Genomic DNA, 22850 nt, shown 5'->3' on the forward strand with positions numbered 1-22850 from the left:
CTTATTGGCTTCTGGTTTGTATTCTTTTGTTGAAGATTTCCCCTCTTCCACGAAAACATTAAAAAAAAATTCTTTTGTTGCATACCAAGTATTTATTGGTGGTGGCATCAGAACAATTTTTGATTTTGTCACATAATTTAGAGTCAGTTATGTTTTGTCCTTCTTCTTGTTAACTTCCGTTTTTAATTCATATTTTCTTCGTTGTGCCTGTAGTTGTAATTTCATAGTTAATAATTCATTAGTAAATATAGAGTTTTATATCGAGTTTCATTTACTCCGTTAAATCAACAATTTGAGAAAATACTGCTCGTGATTTCACGACAAACATCCCCTTTTCCTAAAAGTGGTTACGTGATACCTGACCGTTTCCTTATTAAATAACAAGCATGTCTATGCTATATTGCCAAATTATATACTGAACGGTTAACGGTTATTATCACTAATTAAGATTAAGAGAATAATCGTAAAGCGGTTAATCATGATCAGTCCTGCAAATTAAGTTCCAGAATTTACATGGTCATTAAACAGGACGCTTAACTTATTAAACATAGGATGTATCTGTCGTTCTGATGATATTTATCAAGCAGAAAAATCCTGTATCTTCACATTTCTCAATTAATATATGTATCGTAATTTGATAGGGCCAAATTCGTCGCATTATCATGTGAATTATGTACTTAATTAATTTAATACTTTCGGTATTAGTGCCATGAATAAATTCAAGTTAGTGCCGATGTCGATATTGACCAGTACTTTGCATATATCTACATAATAGCGAGACCAGAACTAAAGGATGCAGAGGTATAGAAGCAAGACCAGATAACAGAATTACCTTTGTTAGGATCCGGCCGGATACCGGATAAAGACGTCGAGTACCCGACGTTGTCATAAGTACAAAAAACCTACCTAGTGAAAATTGATAATTGAGATTGTATTGGGGTAGATCATTTGTCCTAATTTATATTATTTATTGATTACTATACCAAACTATTTGTTATTTCGATATAATTCTTGTGTTTACTTTCTCTCATAAACAAGAATACGGAGGCGGTTCAATAAGTACACATGTTACAAAAGAAGACATCATTTTTTCAATTTTTTTTTTGTTTTTCAACATAGTCCCCTTTTAGAAAGATACACTTCTCCCAACATTCCTGCCATTTTTTAACCCCTCCAAAAAATAAGATTTGTCGAACTCTCCAAAATACGCCCCTGTCTCGGCGATGACCTCCTCGTTTGAGCAAAATTTTTTCCCGCGAGTTATTTCTTCATGTTAGGGAACAAGAAGAAGTCGCAGGAAGCCAGATCGGTGAATACAGGGGGTGCGGTAGCAATTGATATAGGTACTTTGGCGGGAACAACTCCGGATGAATGTGCTGGAACGTTATCGTGGTGAAAAAGCACCTTCAGTTTTGCCAAATGAGACCATGTCTCCTTCAATTTTTTGTCGAAGCGGTCCAATAACTCACTGTAGTATTGTCCAGGGATTGTTCTTCCTTTTTCTAAAAAAATCCGTAAAGATGACGCCCTTCGCATCCCAAAATATCGTCGCCATAGCCTTTCCAGTCTTTGCTTTCTTGGAGCAGATTCACCGGGAGAAATCCATTGTTTTGATTATTTCTTGGTTTCTGGTGTGTAATGATGAATCCAAGTTTCATCAACGGTGACAACTCGGCGCAAAAGGTTCTTCGGATCTCGCTTAAATTACTCAAAACACTGCTTCCACTTGTTGTCCACCGTGAGCAATCGCAGCACTCCTCGGGCCGACAATTTTTTGAACGCCAACTTATCATGTAAAATATGAATTGCCCTTCCGATCGACACACCTACGACCTTTGCTACTTCGTGCACTTTCATTCGTCGATCAGCGTGAATCATGTGGACTTTTTCAATGAATTCCTCGGTAACCACGTCTGCCGGGCGTCCTGGTCGATCCTCATCAAAAACAGATGTTCGCTCACGTTTAAATTCGTCAAAACAATATCTAACTGTGGTCATAGATGGCGAAGTTTCCCTTTAATCAGCATCCAACTTTGCTTTTATCTCGTCGAATTTTTTCCCATCCAAACATAAAAAGCGAGTTCCTGAACGATATTGCTCTTCTTCAGTCTTAGCGAAAATCTCTGAACACATCTCATTCGAATGGCTGCCAAATCCAAATTAACCTATCAATTAGTCTGAAATTTGTTTTGATAGATAGCAGCACACAATGATAACGCCATCTCTCAGGAACTTCCTCTGTCTTCAAACACGGGTACTTATTGAACCGCCCTCGTACATCAGTATGGCCTAACTGTTACAATTTCTGTTGCTTGTTAGTACCTACTTATATCAGGTTTTCATAAACGGTATCTGCGGTCACAATTTTGCCACCTTGCAGACTTTTAGCGTTTATAAACATTATAGGCTCGTCTCAACGGTTTCAACCCAACCGTCTCGTTAAAATGCGTCAACCAAAAATCAAAATGACAATGGTTTAGTGGTTAAGCAACTTTATTAACGGGAACGTTCTCGAGGGTGGCATTTAATGGAAGGTCCGCGTACCTGACATGTCTAATTTCGACCTTATTTTCAAAAGTTTAGAGAACACAGATACTGTTTCTTTTTTAATTAATAGAACTCATACACCTTTAGGAAACTGCTTCAAAATTTATTTGTATCTTAAAGTTTTGAAATACCTTTAGTAGATCATAAAAACTAAACCAAAGAGATCGACGTCTATTAAATAATTGTGTACCTACATACGAAATTAAGAATTCTCCTTATTTATCCCGAAATGCTAACCGAATTAACTAACTTTCCTCAAAACGAGTAATACGTTTGGCGATTCTAAACGCTTCTAGCTACAGCAGCAACATCTCTGCTCCATCTCCATTCTCATTTCACGGGCGTTACTTGCGAGCTAAATTATTTTCTCTAGTACGTTACCAGGTCGTAATGAGTTATAGCACGTGCTGTGTTCAACTTGCTCACCGTGAAGTCGACTCAACTTTACCACCGACCGACACAGCATACTAGACCGTGCTATAATGAAATTCTGCGATGCTGCGAAGAGCTGTGAGATGGGTATCATCTCACATAACTCGGAAGAGATAGGGATCAACTCTATCTCATCCCGTCTATTTACAAAATGTTATAGTCGTATTAATACTTTCGATGCTATCTTCAAAACACATCACATTTAATAGACAATATGGGAAGCTTTAGATAAACGCATTTTGATTTATTCAAATTTTGGAACGATTCTTGGAGTTTGTGTCTTCTGAAAGATCCGCTGTTATTTTTTGTCAACATCTCTATCAAGATGACTTCATTGGGCAATCGTGACTGACAACAGAATAGAAATGAGTCCAAGAAAGAAGTTTACAATCAGTTAATGAAGATTTTTGTAACATTCGAATTGGTTAGAACTCTCCCTTAATTTACAAGATTAACACAAAAAAAATTCAGAATTTTCTTCAATAAAAATCGGTATACAAAAGAGAGAACCAAATATCGATTCAACCTCTATCGGGTTCAAAACAAACAAAAATAATGAATATATATAGGAAAATATTATACTTGAAATAGTAACACCTACTATTTAATTTTTCAGTCAGTCTAAAATATGCCATAAATTATTTTATTTTGGTTTTAATTATGAAACACATTGTTACCTTCCCTAGACAAAAATATTCAGTCTCTCTCCTGCCTCTCAGAGTATTTCAGAGTCTTTCAGCGTCTCTGAGATCGTCTCTCACAGTCTTTGTATGAGAGACTCGAACGATAAAATTGTTAATTCAGATATTCGAGTCTCTCACAGAGAGACTGAATGAATAAAACTGAAAAATTGAGGGACTTTAGTCTTTCGAAGAAAGACTGGAATCTCAGGATTATGTTGAACTTAGAAAATTTTAACCATGTCTATCGAGACACCACTTATTGAGAGACTGGATACGAAATGAGGATCTCCCTATCAGCAACTCGAGACTCGTTCAGAGACGCTAAACAGTTTTTTTTTACAGTCTCTCTCAGCGACACCAGAGACTCGATGAAAGACGGAGACTCGAGTCTCGCTTTCAGAGACTCTGAGAGACTGAACATTTTTATCTCGGGTTTAGTATTAAGTGTATATACAACCCCCCCCCCCAAGCGAAAATCCCCTGGCGTTATACGTATATTATTGCCTATTAATTTCTATAATATAAAATTAGTGACAGTATTTCAAATATTTGCAATAGATGAGAGATGGACTACCCTCTTTCTGTAAAGATATAATATGTTACTGTAATTGTTTCATCAGAATTCCATGATATATGCCTCATCTAACTAATGATGAAAGCCTTTTCACCAAATTAACCAATATCTTCACACTTAATTACTAGTACTAGAATGATTTACGTGATACCAGTGGCATATATGACATCTGCGTTGTCATTAATACTATGTAGGAAGTAATAGAACAAATAACCATAAAAACGCCCACATTTTCGAAGAAAGAGGGTATAACTCGTAATAATCACCACCTAAATTACTAGAAAAAGGGGAAGGAATAATAATTAAATGACCCCACAGTATATTTGGGCGTGAGCAAATATTCAATTATACAAAAATGGGTATTACCTATTATAACTAAATTGATTAAAAATTGATATGTGAAACTAAAATGAGAAATAATAGATACCTAGTTGTAATGCTAAAAAGTATTAGTAGCATCGGTATGTTCCGATTACCAACAGTATGATCCTGTTAAAAGTTTGTTTTGTTTTAGTATTTTGTTCCAATTCAATTATTAAATGCTTATTTTGATAAGGAGATTAAATGCCATTTTCATTCGCTTAATTTTTCTTTCTATAAGCATTAGTTACCTTAATCAGTTTACATTTAATCTATGATAAACCTGTTTATTTTATCTATTTGTTATTACAATACGTTTACACGAACATAACGACAAAGTAACGAAACATTGTCTAATGCAGTGGCAATTACATGCATACGTATAGAGCGAAGCAGGCCATCTTAACGTTAGGTACGCCATTAATTTCTGTAAACGACGGCTTTCAGAAGCAAGAGCTCGGATTCTGGGCCCAGGAGATTTGCATGTCAAGGCGGGCAGTTCTGTGACTATCACTTGCACAATAAACCAAGGACCGCATGACCTAGGGACCATCTCTTGGTACCGCGACACTGAAATTCTCAAAAGCAATTCCCCAACTTCCAACGAAGCCGACTCGATCCCACGACTCTCTATCGAGGTGAGTGACGCTTTTAAATTATTAATCTATAGATGTAGCCACGTACGATTGGAATACAGGGTTTGTTCAATAATTATCGCGAATGATTTTTCCAAGTCAAGTTGTACGAAGGGAAAGTTCTTTAGATAAAATGGCGTTCGTGCGGGATGCCGATTCGGGTCAGAGTGAAAAAAAGTTTAGTGATAACGTCGAGAGTTACGATAAAGAACGCAGGTAAATACATATAGTTGTTTACAATGCAGCTTTGTATCAAACTTAATAAAAGATCTGACGCAGATTTCGGAAGCTTACAGAGAAGATGTCATAGTAAAAACAAAAGATTCAGAGAAGCATATAATGCTTAACGATGGGAACAGAAAAAGAAAAGAATATCTTTCAATAATTTTTTTGTTAATTATACATTTATTAAAGAATATTTTCTGTATAAATATTTGATTTGAATTCCCACACAACAATGGGGTACGTTAATTTGTAGGTAGTAAAAAGACTAATATAATTATGCGTTTTAGAAAATATTACAAATGGCGCCGTGAACGCCATCTGTAGCACGATACTACATTTTAGGATTACGTATGCTCCAACAAGGTCCACTTGTGTGGATATCTACTTGCTGAAAACGAATCCCGGCGTAGCCAACCTCAACGTGATAGGCACGTTAGCTTAATCGAATAAAATAATTCGAAGTGGTCTCTATTCTGTCGAAACTGCCAGACGCGGATCGCGATTTCGATATTTTTGGATCTCATCAGCGCATCGCAGGCAGCTCCGACAGAACACAGACCAACTTTTACATGTTGTCTTAACAGTGCGTTTTAAAATACTACAAATGGCGCAGTAAACGCCATCTGTAGCACGATGCTACATTTTAGGATTACATATGCTCCAACAAGGTCCACTTGTGCAGATATCTACTTGCTGAAAACGAATCCCGAAAACAGATGGCGTTTACTGCGCCATTTGTAGTATTTTCTAAAACGCACTGTTAAGACGGCAGGTAAAAGTTGGTCTGTGTTCTGTCGGAGCTGCCTGCGACGCGCTGAGGAGATCCAAAAAGATCGAAATCGCGATCCGCGTCTGGCAGTGTCGACAGATAACAGACCACTTCGAATTATTTTACTAATTTAATTTTCCATTCGAACACTTTCTGTTCTTTCTCTTAAAATTTTAGTGAATTATACAGAACAACGTGTTTAAGCTCAACAAAAGATAAAACTTTTTAATTTGCTTGTGTTAGATTTCATGGAGAAAAATATTTCTGATATAACATGTGCATGACTTAATCTGATACTAAAAACTGATCACTCAGCATCAAAGCTATTGTACAATTCTAATGTTTACAGATGTATTATGAGAAGTATGTAATGAGAAATTGATTTGATTTTAGTAGATTTTCTCCTAATAGCATCGTCGATTAAATAAATCCCGTATTAAAACGAGTTCCAGAGCGGCGTATAAAAATCGAACGAAATTTTATCGTTTTATACCAAACAATACCTAAGTGTCTCGTTGAAAGTGATTTCACCTACAATTTCCCTTATTCCTTAAGGAGCTAGCTGGCGTACTACTTTAGCAGTTCGTAGCATTGCAGTTCTCTAACACAGGATCGCATTTCACCAGCTAAAATTACAATTCGACCGATTTCGAATGCAAGCAAGCATTCTCCGATCCTTCCTCTCTTCGCTTCACTCCGTCTTATGTATTTATCCCAGTCGCCATCTATTTTGATTGCATAGTTATCGACCAGGGATGCTAAATTTAGCACGATCGGACATAAAGTACAGAACATCAATGCTGACCACCTCAAAGATACTGTAATATCTAATTATTATTATTATTATTATTATTCTATCGATATTGAGCTCTGGTTGAATATTCAATCGTTATTAAACCAGAATAGTTCGAAACATTTTGCGACATTGTTGGAGTTCAAATTAAACAACTTTCTCAGCATAACTCTAAAGCGCACACATATCTATCTATAGTTGGAACGATCAAAATTGGCAAAGTCCGCTATAAATTATCTGTGAGAACGGACGTATCTTCTTTCTTTCTTCCACTTTGGGTGTAATCATTTGCTGCGTTTTGAACACGCCCTTTTTAAGTTAGGAAATGCTTCATGAGTAGTACAGACAAAGTGAAAAGAGATAACCGAATAATAGTAAGCGATGCAGCGGTTAGAGGTTGCTTAGGTACGCAAAAGCTCAGGGTTGGCTTTATAACTGCCCGATTGGAATTATATCTTTGAAAGAGCATTCCCAAATTCCTGAGAATGTTGAACGTCCTTTAAAGTCCGATGCTGGCAATATGTTTATATTCTGCTTGTCTGCATCTCTTTCTATTACACATTAATTGGTGTAATGTTTTTCCTTTTTCTTTATTAGTGTCCGCTGCAATTCCTACCTGACATCTCTTTTCTATGTTTACGTTATTCCCTACGTCTTTCGTGAATAAAAGCAGGTGTTCAGTCAGCAACCGCTCTAGTCTAGTCAGTAAGTTGAAAGACGGAAGTAAATATGGCAGTTTTATTGCAGACTATGCCATCTATACGTATGCATGTAGTATGTAAGTTATGATACATACTTACTCCCCTAGACAAAAATTTTCACCCTCTCTCCAGTCTCTCAGACTCTTTCAGAGTCTTTCAGCGTCTCTGAGCGCGTCTCTCACAGTCTTTCACAGTCTCTCAGTTATTGCATAGGTGTTTTTATGGATCTCTCACAGTCTCTGTATGAGAGACTCGTACGATAAAATTGTTAATTCAGAGATTCGAGTCTCTCACAGAGAGACTAAATGAATAAAACTGAAAAATTGAGACACCCGAGTCTCTCGTAGAAAGACTGGGATCTCTGAAATATGTTGAACTTAGAAAATTTTAACCATGTCTATCGAGACACCACTTATTGTGAGATTCGAGTCTCTCGTTCAGAGACTGGATACGAAATGAGGATCTCTCTATGAACGACTCTAGTCTCTCGTTCAGAGACTGGATACGAAATGAGGATCTCTCTATGAACGACTCTAGTCTCTCGTTCAGAGACTGGATACGAAATGAGGATCTCTCTATGAGCGACTCGAGTCTATCGTTTGGAGACCCTAAACAATTTTGTTGACAGTCTCTCTCAGCGACACCAGAGAGACTCGATGAGAGACAGAGACTCGAGTCTCGCTTTCAGAGACTCTGAGAGACTTAACATTTTTATCTCGAGTCATGCTAGATATTTTGTTATGATTAGATTTAAACATTTCTAAAAGCTATTGTATTTCATTTTTGTAACTTTTTATAGTAAGAAATACTTATTAGGGTTTTCTTTTATGATCGATACCTACCTTTTTATTATCAAATTACTTATCTGGATATTATTAGAACTTGTAAAGATGTGTGAATGGGCAATTACTTAAATATAGAATATAGATCTTTCGCCGAGTCGAAACGGAAAAGTCATAAATCATTTTTACAATGGGGTAGGTCCAAAGATGGAAAAGGAAACTTTCTCTACTAATACGATACAATTCGATTCAGATGGAATCGATTATGACATTTGCAGTGGCTTCCCCAAAAATTACGTAGCGTTAAGAAAAAAAAGTTTGTTTTATTAATCTGTCGTTAAACTTTTTTGCGTCAGTAACAATATTCAGTTTTGCTAACAACCTATACAACAGTCAACACAAAATGATATTACTGACACAGTAAATGTCGTGTTAAGGAAATGTGCCCTCGTCAACTCTAAAAACGAAATTAATACGGACAATTATTATATAATATATAATCTGTTGATTACTTTTTAATGTAATTGTATTGAAAGTATGCACCGATGTTTATTAATTATTATTTAGGAATAGTTACTTCTCTGGTAAACACATTAGTTCAATTTGGAAATCAACAGACAGATCTTCGTTTTTACTGTGGCACTAATGTTATCGTTTTGTGTTGACTGTGTTGTATAAGTTGTTAGCAAAATTTAATATTGTTAGTGATGCAAAAAGGAAACATTATCATCATCATAAGGTCGTCAGTCCTAAGACTGGTTGGACACGTACCTCCACTTTTTCCTATCCTGCGCTGATCTTCGCATTTCCCTAAAACTAGAACAACTCACATCCTTACCTATTTGAAAACAGTAATCTAACCTAGGTCTACCTCTACCCCTCCTAATTCCTGTTTCTGCCTTTAATATGTCTCTGACTAGACCTTCATGTCTCAGAAGATATCCTATTAAACTATCTCGCCTATTTCTTATTGATCTCCATAGAGTTCTCTGTTCTCCTATTCTTTCTAGTATCTCTTCGTTTCTAACCTTTATTACCCACGGTATCCTCATCATTCGCCTGTAACACCACATTTCGAAGGCTTCTAACCTTTTCTTTTCCGCCGCGCCCACTGTCTATGTTTCGCACCCTTACAACGCCGCGCTCCAAACATATCTACACCTTTAACAACCTTCTACCGATCCTGTACGTATTACACTAAAGTTCCCACTCCAGAAGTCTCCAGCTTCGGGCCAACGGACTTCACTAATATCTCATTCTAATCTATCCATCTCTACTTTTAAATTGTCTAATTTTCCAACTTGCCTCATTTACCTAACATTCCACGCTCCGATTCGTGAAATATTGCATCTATCCCTATTGCACTTATTGATGACATCCTCCGAGGTAGTCCCGCTCGAACATCCAAATGGGGGACTAGTTTACGTCCGGAGTGCTCTACCCAAAAAAGAATAACAGCAGATTAATAAAACAAACATTTTCTTCCGTATAGCATTGGTCAAGAAAGCGCCCTTTTCCATCTTTGTACCTACCTCGTTGTAAAAATGATTTATGACTTTTCCGTCTCAACTCCAAAGTATCCAAATTGACCTCACATATATGTACATTGTGTCTATAGGTTGGTTATTTATTTATTTATCAATTTTATTTTTGCACTAGTCAATCTTAAGAGTTCTTCTATTAGAAATCATGGTGTGAGCCAATAATACGCGGAAAACCAGACTTTCTCTCAAAAGCTTAAACTTTCTGCGAAAGATTGAATAAATTTAAATTTTTATCTCACCAGGTTTTAGCCGTAGCTTCGCTGGCGTTAATGCCCTAAATAGGTGTCAAAGATGATTGACGACCAACTAATTTCTCTATCCCTCGGGAACAGTATTTTGTTCTAGATAATAGGTATCTCATGTCCTTTTTGTACCCCTGAGAACATTGTCCATATAGATATGTACACAATTTCATGATAGGTTTTATCCGCGGCTTCGTTCGCATTGATATCTTAAGTACGTGTCAAAGATCATTGACGACTACATAAAACTAATTTGCTATCCCTTGGGAACATTACTTTTTTCTAGATAAAAGGTACTCTATGTCCTTTTTTGTACCCTTAACAAGGTGTATTTACAAAGTTTCATGATAGGTTATACCGCCGCTTCATCGACGACCACATATAACTAATTTTTTCTATCTAACTATTCCTAAAATGAAGCTGAGAAGAACCTTCCGGTCTTGCATTAGTAGCTAGGAGGAATAAATAAGTACAGGCCTGACGCTGGAAGCTGGCGAAATTTTAAAATGGCGTGGATGCGCGGTGGCAAAAGTAGGCAGTTTTAGGTATAAAGATTGCAGCCCTCATTCTTCAGTATTCCTATCAGAGGCGTAGATTAAATATTTAAAAATAGGAATCAATAAGCTAGTAATAGACAGATAAACAGAAGAACTAATTGTTGATGTTGGTGACAGTGATAGACATTCCCATGATGAAAGTGAATGTGAAAACTAACTATAAAACAAAAGCAATAGGTTTATTTTTTTCTTTTTGTTATGTCCTGTTTTTACATTATTTTCTAGTACGCTACTGTCCTATCTGTATTAATACTTAAAGCTTATTTGTGTATCGGTTCCAAGTGACTTACCCAAATAGGTGATAAATGGGCAAGTACCTGCGCGACCGCTCGCCAGCTTCCTTCGTCAGACCTGTACACAATATGTTTTTTTTTTCGGAATGGTTGAGTGGTTGCCTATCAAAATAACCTAATATTTATTTGTTGGCAACGGTTAAAAATAACAGTTGTTGCCAATTAAGATAATATATTTTTATAAATAGTTATGCACTTCATTTTGTAATAAATTGATTTAACAAAGTCGTTTTTAAAACGTCATTTACAACGTTGTTATTTTATTATTGTTACACGGTTAATGAAGCGCATTGTGAAGATAATAACTGCAAACAAGACGAAACCTCTAATGAACCAGATCAATTAAATGTCAAAAAAAGGAAACGTGCCTCGTTTCTGTGCAGCTCTTTTGAAGGAGAAACCATTTGAGCACATCATTCACGCTCATTTACTGAAATCGTTTAATCTTCCTTCTTAATCGAAGTAGGATAAAGTTTGTACTTGGTTGTGTTTAAAAAAAACAGCAACTTTAATTCTGTCTGACACTGAGAAATGGTAGACCCTTTTTCATAGCAGAACAAGCCGATAATTTAAAAAGAAAATCAAATATGACGCCATTACGATGAAAATGATAAAGGGGTGAAATCAATTGATTTTAAAGTTGAACAAATGGAATACAATCCAGCAGTCTAATAACCTAATTATTTTAAAGCTTTTTTTACATAAATTCACTGAAATTACAGTTTCCTTTCCCCATATATAACATTTTTTACTTATTCTTTCTTAGTAGCTGCGAATTAACTCATAAAAGTCATTGACATGAGAGAATATGCTTTTAACGGTACTTACAACGTATAAATTATTCCCCCAACTTCAAAAAAGAAAAAAATAATACCCAGTGGACCGATTACGCATCCAACCGCTTTCGCTCGAAACTGGAAAATTTAATTATGATTGAATTTTCTCTCCATAATAAGGTAAGTTTGACAGTGATACATGTCCGCGATAAATTCGCAAGATTCATAATTCTCTTGTTTCGGCCAAATTGAAATGCCTACAGTCCTCTAGAAAAAAATCTTCAAAAAACATTTTTGTAATTTCTTTTTATAACCATTTATACATTAGAAGTATTACCTACAAGATCTTTTTTTTTGCAACCTATTATGTAGATAAGTACCTACTATTTGTCCATAACATGTCAACTCTAAAAAAATCCTCCCTATACAAAAATTTTCAGTCTCTCAGGGTCTTTCAGCGTCTCTGAGAGCGTCTCTCACAGTCTTTCAGGGTCTCTCAGTTATTGTCTAGGTGCTTTTTATGGATCTCTCGCAGACTCGAACGATAAAATTGTTAATTCAGAGATTCGAGTCTATCACAGAGAGACTGAATGAATAAAACTGAAAAATTGAGAGACTCGAGTCTCTTGTAGAAAGACTGAAATCTCTGAAATATGTTGAACTTAAAAAATTTTAACCGTGTCTATCGAGATACCACTTATTGAGAGATTCGAGCCTCTCGTTCAGAGATTCGAGTCTCTCGTTCAGAGACTGGATACGAAATGAGGATCTCTCTATTAGAGACATGAGTCTCTCGTTCAGAGACGCTAAACAGTTTTTTTGACAGTCTCTCGACAGTCTCTCTCAACGACACCAGAGAGACTCGATGAGAGACGGAGACTCGAGTCTCGCTTTCAGATACTTTGAGAGACTGAACATTTTTGTCTCGGGTTTAGTATTAAGTGTATATACAACCCCCCCCCCCAAGCGAAAATCCCCTGGCGTTATACGTATATTATTGCCTATTAATTTCTATAATCTAAAATTAGTGACAGTATTTCAAATATTTGTAATAGATGAGAAATGGACTACCCTCTTTCTACAAAGATATAATGTGTTACTGTAATTGTTATAAACATCATCAGAATTCCATGATATATGCCTCATCTAACTAATGATGAGAGCCTTTTCACCAAACTATAGATCTCTCACAGTCTCTGTATGAGAGGCTCGACTCGAACAATAAAATTGTTAATTCAGAGATTCGAGTCTCTCACAGAGAGACTGAATGAATAAAACTGAAAAGACTGGGATCTCTGGATTATTTTTAACTTTAAAACATTTAAACCATGTCTATCGATACACCACTTATTGAGAGATTCGAGTCTCTCGTTCAGACATTCGAGTCTCTCGTTCAGAGACTGGAAACGAAATGAGGATCTCTCTATGAGCGACTCTCGAGTCTCTCGTTCAGAGACGCTAAACAGTTTTTTTGTCAGTCTCTCGACAGTCTCTCTCAGCGACACCAGAGAGACTCGATGAGAGACGGAGACTCGAGTCTCGCTTCCAGAGACTCTGAGAGACCGAACATTTTTATCTCGGGCTTTTTTACTCCCTCATGAGTTGAGTTTTGTAAATTGCATTGCTTGTGTCTATAACGTCCATCATAAAAAACTTAATGGCCAAACGTAGTATTAATAATTTTAGCTGAGCATTGATAAATTACTATAAGCCGTAATTTATTTTTTTTGTATAGATATGCATTCGGACCAAAATATTTTAGAGGACTATCGGTGATTGCAAATAAATAGTTTAGTAGAGATTTATGGAAAGGCCTACGTGATATAAATTCCGTGTCGCAATTTCACCTCGTCGATATGGGGCGGTAATCGATTCACCATATTTTTAGTTGCCGATAACGGGATTTTAGTTGCATGTGAAAAAATACTGTTATTTCAGTAACGGGGACTTAAAGAGTGGTGCATGTTGTAAAAACGGGTTCTGCAAAAGTGGCTGACGTTGAAAAATGACCATTTCGTTCACGGTAGAAATAGCCAATAATTCAAGGAGAAAATCAAATTCGTGGTGCGGAGCTCCAGCTGAAAGTTTTTCCTTTGAAAGTCGACATTGTACTGATTTACTAACGTTCCTTAAACGAATTTAAGGGAATGCTGTTCCCCGAGTCCCACATTTTTTACCTGGTCTCGTTCCGAACCATTTCGTGGCCGGCCATAAAAAGAGTTTCAAGGGCCATTAATTATATCAATATTCCTTCGACAGACGTTTTTCCGAAAGGAAACACAATTTTGACACCGCTATTCCCAATGGTACCGAAACCCAAGCAAACTCTTAAACTCTGCTTCCTCAGAAATAAACGAGATCCTGTATATCGTCCTTGCAAAAGAAACAGCTGCACATTAATTGGACCTCACAAATTATACTTCGTTTACTTTCTGTAGCGATGTGACCTTCAGTTTGACCGACGCAAAGTAGAAAAGAACAGTACTAAGTCAGAAAAGGAAGGAGACAACTCTCGGTCAAACTCTTAACCGGTTAGGAGCGTATAATCCGTACAGTACTGCACGAAAAAATTGACCATTTTATCCACTACAATTGCATTGCTCAAATGTGCTGTTATTGGTACCATTTACTATTGAAAATATCAACGAGATGTTTATTTATATTTGAAGATATATTAAAGGTTTTAACGCTTGTTTTCGACTCGCACTACTATTCATGATTGAACAGAACTTTTGGTAGGTACTGTATGAAAAAGTATGTTTAATCAACAAGAGTCGAGAGTATAATGAGCTTTTTTCTCCCTACCAACGATTTTGCCAGCGCGCATCCAAGACATTTGAAGGGGCATATCGCTAGAGAAAGTAAATGAAGTATAATATTATCGTAAAATACTATTCGTTATTTTCTTTAGATATGTAAGTACTAAGCCTATCCATTTCTGCTTCACAAGAACACAATTACATTTTTTTTCTAAAAGTCCTGTAGTTGACCATCTTAAAGGCGATTATTTTAAAAAAAAGTCTATATTTGCCTTTCACTGATTATCCCTAACTCGTTGACTGACACTCCCCCATAACGTATTATGTTTACCCTTAAACGGACAGTTTACAGTAACATCTCCCTAACATACATATTACATGCTACTATCTGCAGTACTTTAATTTAATTTTGTTAATAGACAATAGTAAAACAACTAAACTGACCTGATACTTCTGTTAATCGGTTAAAAATAAAAATGGGACCTAGTTATTCGGTTCCTAAAGAAATGGAAGGGAATGCCTGACTGCTTACCCCGTAGACGATTATTATTTTTCGATACAAAATCGTAAAAACTAACCGTTTTCAGAAAAACAGCTGCTTCCTTTCTACTCGGTTTCGTTTAGTCCACAAAAACAAATTGTGAGATCATTAGTCCTAAATAAAAAATTCTCTGCTCGCAGATTTGTGTTATATCAAAATCGCAATAACCTTCTTTCTCTTATGATTTATTAAAGGACTACTGGAAGAAATTTTTTTAGCAGACAAAAGAAACGTAGAAAGTAATTGTCCATAAGGATAGAACAATAAAGCCTTTAGTAAAAAGAGGAATTGTTCAACAAAAACAACTTTTACAAAATTCTCATTAAAAGTACATATTTTCTAATGAATTTTTAAGAGTAAGCTGGAAAATAATTATAGAAACAATTATCGTACATTGGAAAATTTTTTCTGTGTTTATTGCGTAAGTATTTCAATTTTGAAACTTTTATATAGAGGTGCAAATAATGATTGATTCCGTATTGTAAAGTAATAAAAAAATGAATGTTGTAACCATTGGTGTTTTAACATTTTAATTAATCGTCAATTATAAAAGACTGTTATGTTTTTCCACCACTAGCACACCTGTAGAAATAAATTCATGCCTTCTAGCTATGTCATTTACCCAAAAAAAAAAGTTAATGGAATAACAGAACAGACAATTCACCGTTTGCACGAACCAATTTATTTCTGACAATTTTTTTGTTGATTTCACACTTTAATTTTTCCTTTTACAATAACTAACGTTTGAATGAGTAGACTGATTTTTCGCCTATTTTTTATTAAAAAGCCTGAATAGAGCTTATTCATTCGGAATAGATCGTCAATATTTGCTTCCGAAGAATACTTTCAAAAAGTTCAGTAGGCTGCCTAGCTATATCGCAAATGCAGCATTTAGAAAAATTATTTTTGCAGTGAACTTGTTTTTTCTCGTACCTATAATAATAATAATAATATATTTTATCTCAAATGTTTTTCTTATCATTACATAAGTATTGAAATCCTTATCGGCCTTCATAATTATTTTTTTATTAAATTCAAAAAAATTTGGTAATACCTAATATAGAAAAAATAATTATCTACATTCCAAGGCCTTGTCGAAATATATATTATGCCTAAAACAATAATATTGCTATCGATTAATTCGATCACATTACATATGTAGCGTGGTTTTGCAAAGAGGAAAAAGTTCGTAGAGTATCAATATCTGGTGAAACAAATTGGAGAAAAGGAATAGAAAGAATGGATAAAAGAAGTTTCAACAATGAGAAGTCAGGATTATTTGGTTTCCTTTTAAAATTATTGTTTGGTTTCTTCTTGGCTACGTTATATTAGTTTTATAAAAAAAAAATCATCATATAAAGAAATAAACTGTTTAATAATATATTACTCATTCAGCAACATTTAAAACTCTTTCTTATAATGAGGAACAACAATAAGGAACTCAAATTTCTCATTTTGAACCGTAGTCGGGACATCATAAAAAATGACACGAGGTAAAAAGGGCATATAGTTTAATCACGCTGGCAGCGTTCACAAATTTTCACATAATTATCGTGCTCATCAACTCCGACACAATAATTATTGGCCCAACCATGGCACACGCTACAAATCACTCATCCTTTGGCTGATTGCGAATACAGGTACTCACAGTAAATTTAAACGCAGTACCGAGTGTCGTGACCTACAGGTTTAGACCATTACTTAGCATTCGAGGGGGCACTAGGTCGATTCTGAGTTCGACTGCCCTGATGTTGGGGCAAATTTTTTACTTCTCTTAATTTCCCTCGTCTCATCTTTCTTACCCCATCAATCACCCATTCTCACGATTCCTTAAAGGATGCTGAAGAAGACTTTCTGTCCTACTCTCCGTAGTAGTATTAGTAGTTAGTTACTCGAGATAAAAATGTTCAGTGCTCAGAGTCTCTGAAAGTGAGACTCGAGTCTCCGTCTCTCATTCAGTCTCTCTGGTATCGCTGAGAGAGACTGTCAAAAAACTGTTTAGCGTCTCTGAACGAGAGACTCGAGTCTCTCAATAAGTGGTGTCTCGATAGACATCGTTAAAAGTTCAACATATTTCAGAGATACCAGTCTTTCTACGAGAGACTCGGAGTCTCTCAATTTTTCAGTTTTATTCATTCAGTCTCTCTGTGAGAGACTCGAATCTCTGAATTAACAATTTTATCGTTCGAGTCTCTCATACAGAGACTGTGAGAGATCCATAAAAACACCTAGGCAATAACTGAGAGACTGTGAGAGACGCTCTCAGAGACGTTGAAAGACTCTGAGAGACTGGAGAGAAACTGAAAATTTCTGTCTAGGGTATCAACATCGCCTTCAAAACTGGAATCTCTAATTGGGTTTTTTCAAAAGTCCACAATTTGTTCATAAAAGAAAATACTCTTTCCACTAAGGCATTTGCAGCAGGCAAACAAAAAAAACATATTCAATTAAAATACAAAAGTTTTCATGATCAAGATTGTTGGCGTGTGTTTTAATACTTCCATCCGACGAGTGTCTGTGGAAACATTTACGTTATTCCATATTTAAAATACTTCCAGTACTTCTGTATCTTTATGACAATCACCATATCCCTTTTCAATCAGATCATCCAGTGCTTTTTGAACGTCTTCCCATGCGGGTATTTTTTTTTAAATCTACCCAATGAAATATAATTATTTCTTCGGTAAAACAGTAAGTCTACTATTCCAGATATTCACGGTTAGTTTTATAAAATTCGTCTGTAGCCATACTGATCACAAATTTTCATTAATATCAGTGTCATTATCTTTCAATTTCACCATTAAACTACGAACATTAAATGGAAGAAACTGATTGATCTGTTTCTAAGCCGAATTGACAAAAACGTCCGGCGAGCTCCATGATTTTCTTCCGGTTTCACAAAATGGGACAATTGTGTGTCCCGGAGCAGCTTTTGGGAACAACGGGACCGATACTCGAAAAAAGGGATGAACTCGTTCAGAACGGGACGTATGGTCACGTTAGTAACACCTAGGTTTTTTTTTTTAAGTGAAGCTTCTTTACGCACGGTAGGTTAAGTTCGTCTCATCCAAGTCCCTATGTAACGAATTCATGCAACGCATTTCCCCCGCTGTCTGTCCCTATGTATGCTTAGATCTTTAAAACTACGCAACGGATTTTAATACGGTTTTTTTTTAATAGATAGAGTATTTTAAGAGGAAGGTTTGTATGTATAATACATGCATAATATAGTAGAGAAACACTGATAATTTTAGAGGTTTGTAATGTGATGTCGTAAATAAACACATTTTTTTGCGCTACATTGCAAACGCTGGCTGAACCCTACGGAATAGATCAAAATAATATACTACAGTATTGTACACCTTAAAAAGGTCTACAAAAAAGTCCGCGATGTTATATGTCTATTTCTTAGGGATAACCCACAATAACCATTTTTTATCCTTTACTTTTTACGAGAAATAATGGCTTATTTACGAAGCGATTTTAAGCAATGCAAAGCAATTAAGTACTTTTAAATACATTGTGCAGTTAATATAGATCAATATGACCCTTTACATCATGTAATTTAAATGAATATTTTCGAAGATATTGCAGGGACATGGCGGTTGCGGCGGTACCGGCCGGTTTGTATTGTCTAATGACAAAAAGCTGTGATTGTTGTATATAAAGACATTCTATAGTATATTTACTATCAGCATTGCACCCGTGCGAAGCATAGTGTACAACTAATACCATTAAATCAATTCCTTAACTCCTATTCCGGTATGTTTGTGTGTTTGAAGAAGTTTCACTTCAGTAGCGTGTTGTATAATTACACGCTGTATTTTTTTTTTAAGAAAAATGCCGACAAAGAAGTGAAGAAATGTGTAATTTCTATGTTCGGTAAACATTCTATGGTAATTAGAGTTGTTAATGGCCGCCGATTAGACCTTGTGATGGTATTCATGTATTTATAGAATTGTAACGTCGATCAAGGTATTGGAACAAATTCAAATTTAAACTCTAGATAATTCTATTTGTTCTTTCTCTTTACGGAACGAAACGAAAATTAAATCGTAGCGTGCTGGGTGTTACTCTTTGCTCGTATTTAGAAAGTGGCACTTTAACGTTGACATTTTAATTTAATTTTCTGATCAGTCGGATATCGTCCAATTGGATTTAATTCGCTACTCTGGTGTCACTGGTCATTGGGGCTTAATTACTAGTCCGAAATTGTGTGAAACTGTCTAACTATTTTGCTGCCCCACACAATATCTGTCGAAATTTCGTTTCGAAGGTATATTTTTTAATGCAGTCCACACCGAAATTGACTTTATAGCGTTTAATTGAAAGTGAACGGGTCATAATGTTTTGGAAAATACTCTACACAAAAAAAACGACGGTGAAATCGGTTAAATCAATGAGACCATCATAAATTATCATTAGTTTCTATCTTATTATATATTCGCCCTGCTGATCGGATCACGCTGAATCAAATTTTAATTTTATTTGTTGAAATCTTGGAAAAGTGTGTCAAAAATTTTAAGATTACATTTTTGTCAATTACAATATTTTGGTTCTAAGTCTGTTTCCTACATTATTTTGTTCAGAAATCGACTTCTATAGATTCTAACATGCTTAATAAAAATTTAAAAAAAATTTATAAAATTTATTCTTCCTCCATATTTTCTTCCCTATATACCCTCTTCCAACCTCCCTAACCTCTCCTCATATTTTACTCCCCTGCTTATTGCTTCTTCCTACATCTTATCATTTTTAGTCCCTTCTTATTACCTACTAGGTACGCCAGATACCTCTTTCTAATTTTAGCGGCCACTTTCTATAAGGTCTGTTCAAAAGCTATCGCGAATTTTGAATTTCCGCGGGTTACGTATATGTATTCGATTTTCGATTTTTTTTGTGGCGTTATGTTGGTACTCATCTCTCTCATGACAAGTTCGGTCATGTTGAATATTCAGTTAATTTTTGACAGCTGCTTTACTTCTCTACGATTTTTGCCTATTCCAAAAAATGAATCAAAGAATCTGATTCAAATTTCGTATAAAAAACAAAATTAAGTGCGCGGACGCATGTTGACTGTGACATATTGTGAAGCTACCTTGGACCGAAGCAACGTTTATCGGTGTTACAAAATGTTCTCAGAAGGCCAAGTGAACAACGAAGAGCGTGCCGGACGTCCGAGCACGTCAACAACAGACGAAAATATTGGAATATTGATGAAGTGAAGAAAATAGTATTGACCAATCGTCAAATCACCTTTAGAGAAGTTACTGAGGACCTAAACATATCGATTAGATCTTTCCATTTGATTTTTACCAATGATTTGGGAATGAGACGAATCGCAGCAAAATTCGTACCAAAATTGCTCAATTTCGACCAAAAACAGTATCGTATTAACATTGCTAAGGAGCAACCGCGACGATCCAAATTTTCTCCAGAGGGTTATAGACGAATCATGGGTTTATGGTCATGACCTGGAAACCAAAGCTCAATCATCTCAATGGAAGCTGTCGCACGAACCAAGACCGAAAAAAGCTCGCCAAGTTAGGTAGAAATGAGTTTTCTTTGATTGCAGGGGCGTGGTGCAATATGAGTTCTTGCCACGAGGTAAAACAGTCAATAAGGAATATAACCTGCTAGTTATGCGCAATTTACGCGAAGCAATCCGCCAGAAATGCCCGGATTTGTGGAAGAACAAAGACTTTTGGCCCATAATAACGCCCCTGCTCAGATATCGTTACTTGTGCGCGATTTTTTGACCAAAAGCAACACACTATTGATAATTCCACAGCCGTTGTATTCCCCAGATCCGGCCACTTTGACTTTTTCTTGTTCCCGAAACTGAAGAGGCCCATGAAACGACGATGCTACGCTACGATTGAGGAGATAAAGACAACATCGAAGGAAGAACTAAACAAGATCACATAAAATGATTTTTTGACGTGCTTCGAGGATTGGAAAGAACGTTGGCACAAATGTATAACATCTGGTGGGGATTACTTTGAAGGGGACAAAATAGATTCTCAATTTTTACCCACTACACAAATTTTTGTTGCTGTTGTCACACGCCCGCCGGGAATAGAACCCGGGCTCTTTGGCTTTACGCGCCAATGCTTTGACCACTAAGCTACGAGAAATTTTTCCTCATTAATTTGAGGTAGTGTGTAGTGGGTAAAAATTGAGAATATTTCATATTAAAACTAACTCACTTCGGGAAGATTTCTACATTGCAAGTATGGACAAAATAGATATTCATAAATAAATAAATAAATTTTGAAAAGACACAAAATTCGCGATACTTTTTAAACAGGCCCGTATTCTGTTTACTTTTTTCTCCCATCTCCATATTTCCACCCCATAAAACGCAATACTCCTTACTATCACATTAAATAACATCATTCTCCTACCCCAATCATCTTTACATAATTTCTAACCTAAATCCCATAACCTTCCCAAAAGGGAACGGTCAAAAATTATAAGTACATACTAAAATTATTTGTATGAGTAAATACATACCTATTTTCTAAATTACATTTTCTTATTTACATTGATATCTAAAAAAAGGGGCTGGGTACTTCTTTGGGTAAATTCTGTAGTAATTCCATACGAAAAGATAGATCATTTTCTCGATTTGAATCCGTACTTTATGCGTCTCAACATGAGAATAATACGTATAGAAAAGAAAAGGAGGCGCGTACCCAAGGGGTATGGAAATCCCTATCGTTGTTCCCATAACGAACGAGCGGCTTACAGGAGAAACGAGAGTGACAGTAGGTATACTTAAAGCGGCGGCAGACGATGTCCTAATTCCTTTATTGATGTTGTTCGGTTGTGTGTTTTCAAATCCACCACTGCTAGCTGTGCCTGAAAGGGCCATCCCTTCAAGAGGTGACAAAAGCGCAAATACGTACATAAACTGTTGGCTCCCTGCTCTCCATATGGGAATGATACGAGTAAACAACATGTGGAAACACACCGTAATAAGAGAAAATTAGACGCAACTTGTGACATCAATAATAATAATAATACTAATAATAATTGATGCTATCACGTACCCTTAAAAACTCGTCCTCTTTATACGACATGAAACAAAAATATTTCATATTTCAATTGCATGTATAAATAAATATAATCGTAATTTCATAAAGAACATTACGGTTTAGGTTTGCAATTTATCGAAACCGCGGATTCGAACTTATTAGGTAACATCAGCACCTACACCACAGTAGATTGTTGATTGTAGTGAAGCTGGATTATACCACTCATATTAATTAACTAGTCAACCAATTAATGAACTAGATCAGCGCTGTCCAACTTATCATAGTCCGCGGGCCATATTTTCACAACCAAACCTTTCGGGGGCCAAGAAGATTTATTAACATAAAGTCTGAGATTGTTTATGAATGGATTCATTAAAAGGTTTCATAGATTTCAATAATGCCCAACTACATCTTCACGATCACAAGCAGATTCTTTACCATCTTCTCCATCATCCATCTTAGATGATATTTCTGTTGATATACTAGATCAGCGCTGTCCAACTTATCATAGTCCGCGGGTCATATTTTCACAACCAAACCTTTCGGGGGCCAAGAAGATTTATAAATGTAAAGTCAGTTTATGTTAAATAAAAAAAT

General features: G+C 35.9%; 1 protein-coding gene across 3 annotated transcripts in view; it reads left to right on the forward strand.

Moving 5' to 3' along the window:
- The window catches only part of LOC108734125 (zwei Ig domain protein zig-8), a 495980-nt gene that overhangs the window by 456702 nt on the left and 16428 nt on the right, over positions 1-22850 (forward strand). For all 3 annotated transcript variants that reach the window (XM_018465534.1, XM_018465536.1, XM_018465535.1), the window contains one exon: positions 5044-5234. In XM_018465534.1, the coding sequence (XP_018321036.1) occupies positions 5044-5234 (191 nt within the window). The remainder of the gene's footprint in view (positions 1-5043; positions 5235-22850) is intronic.

Source organism: Agrilus planipennis, unplaced genomic scaffold (genome assembly GCF_000699045.2).
Source record: "Agrilus planipennis isolate EAB-ADULT unplaced genomic scaffold, Apla_2.0 scaffold65, whole genome shotgun sequence".
Classification (NCBI taxonomy): domain Eukaryota; kingdom Metazoa; phylum Arthropoda; class Insecta; order Coleoptera; family Buprestidae; genus Agrilus; species Agrilus planipennis.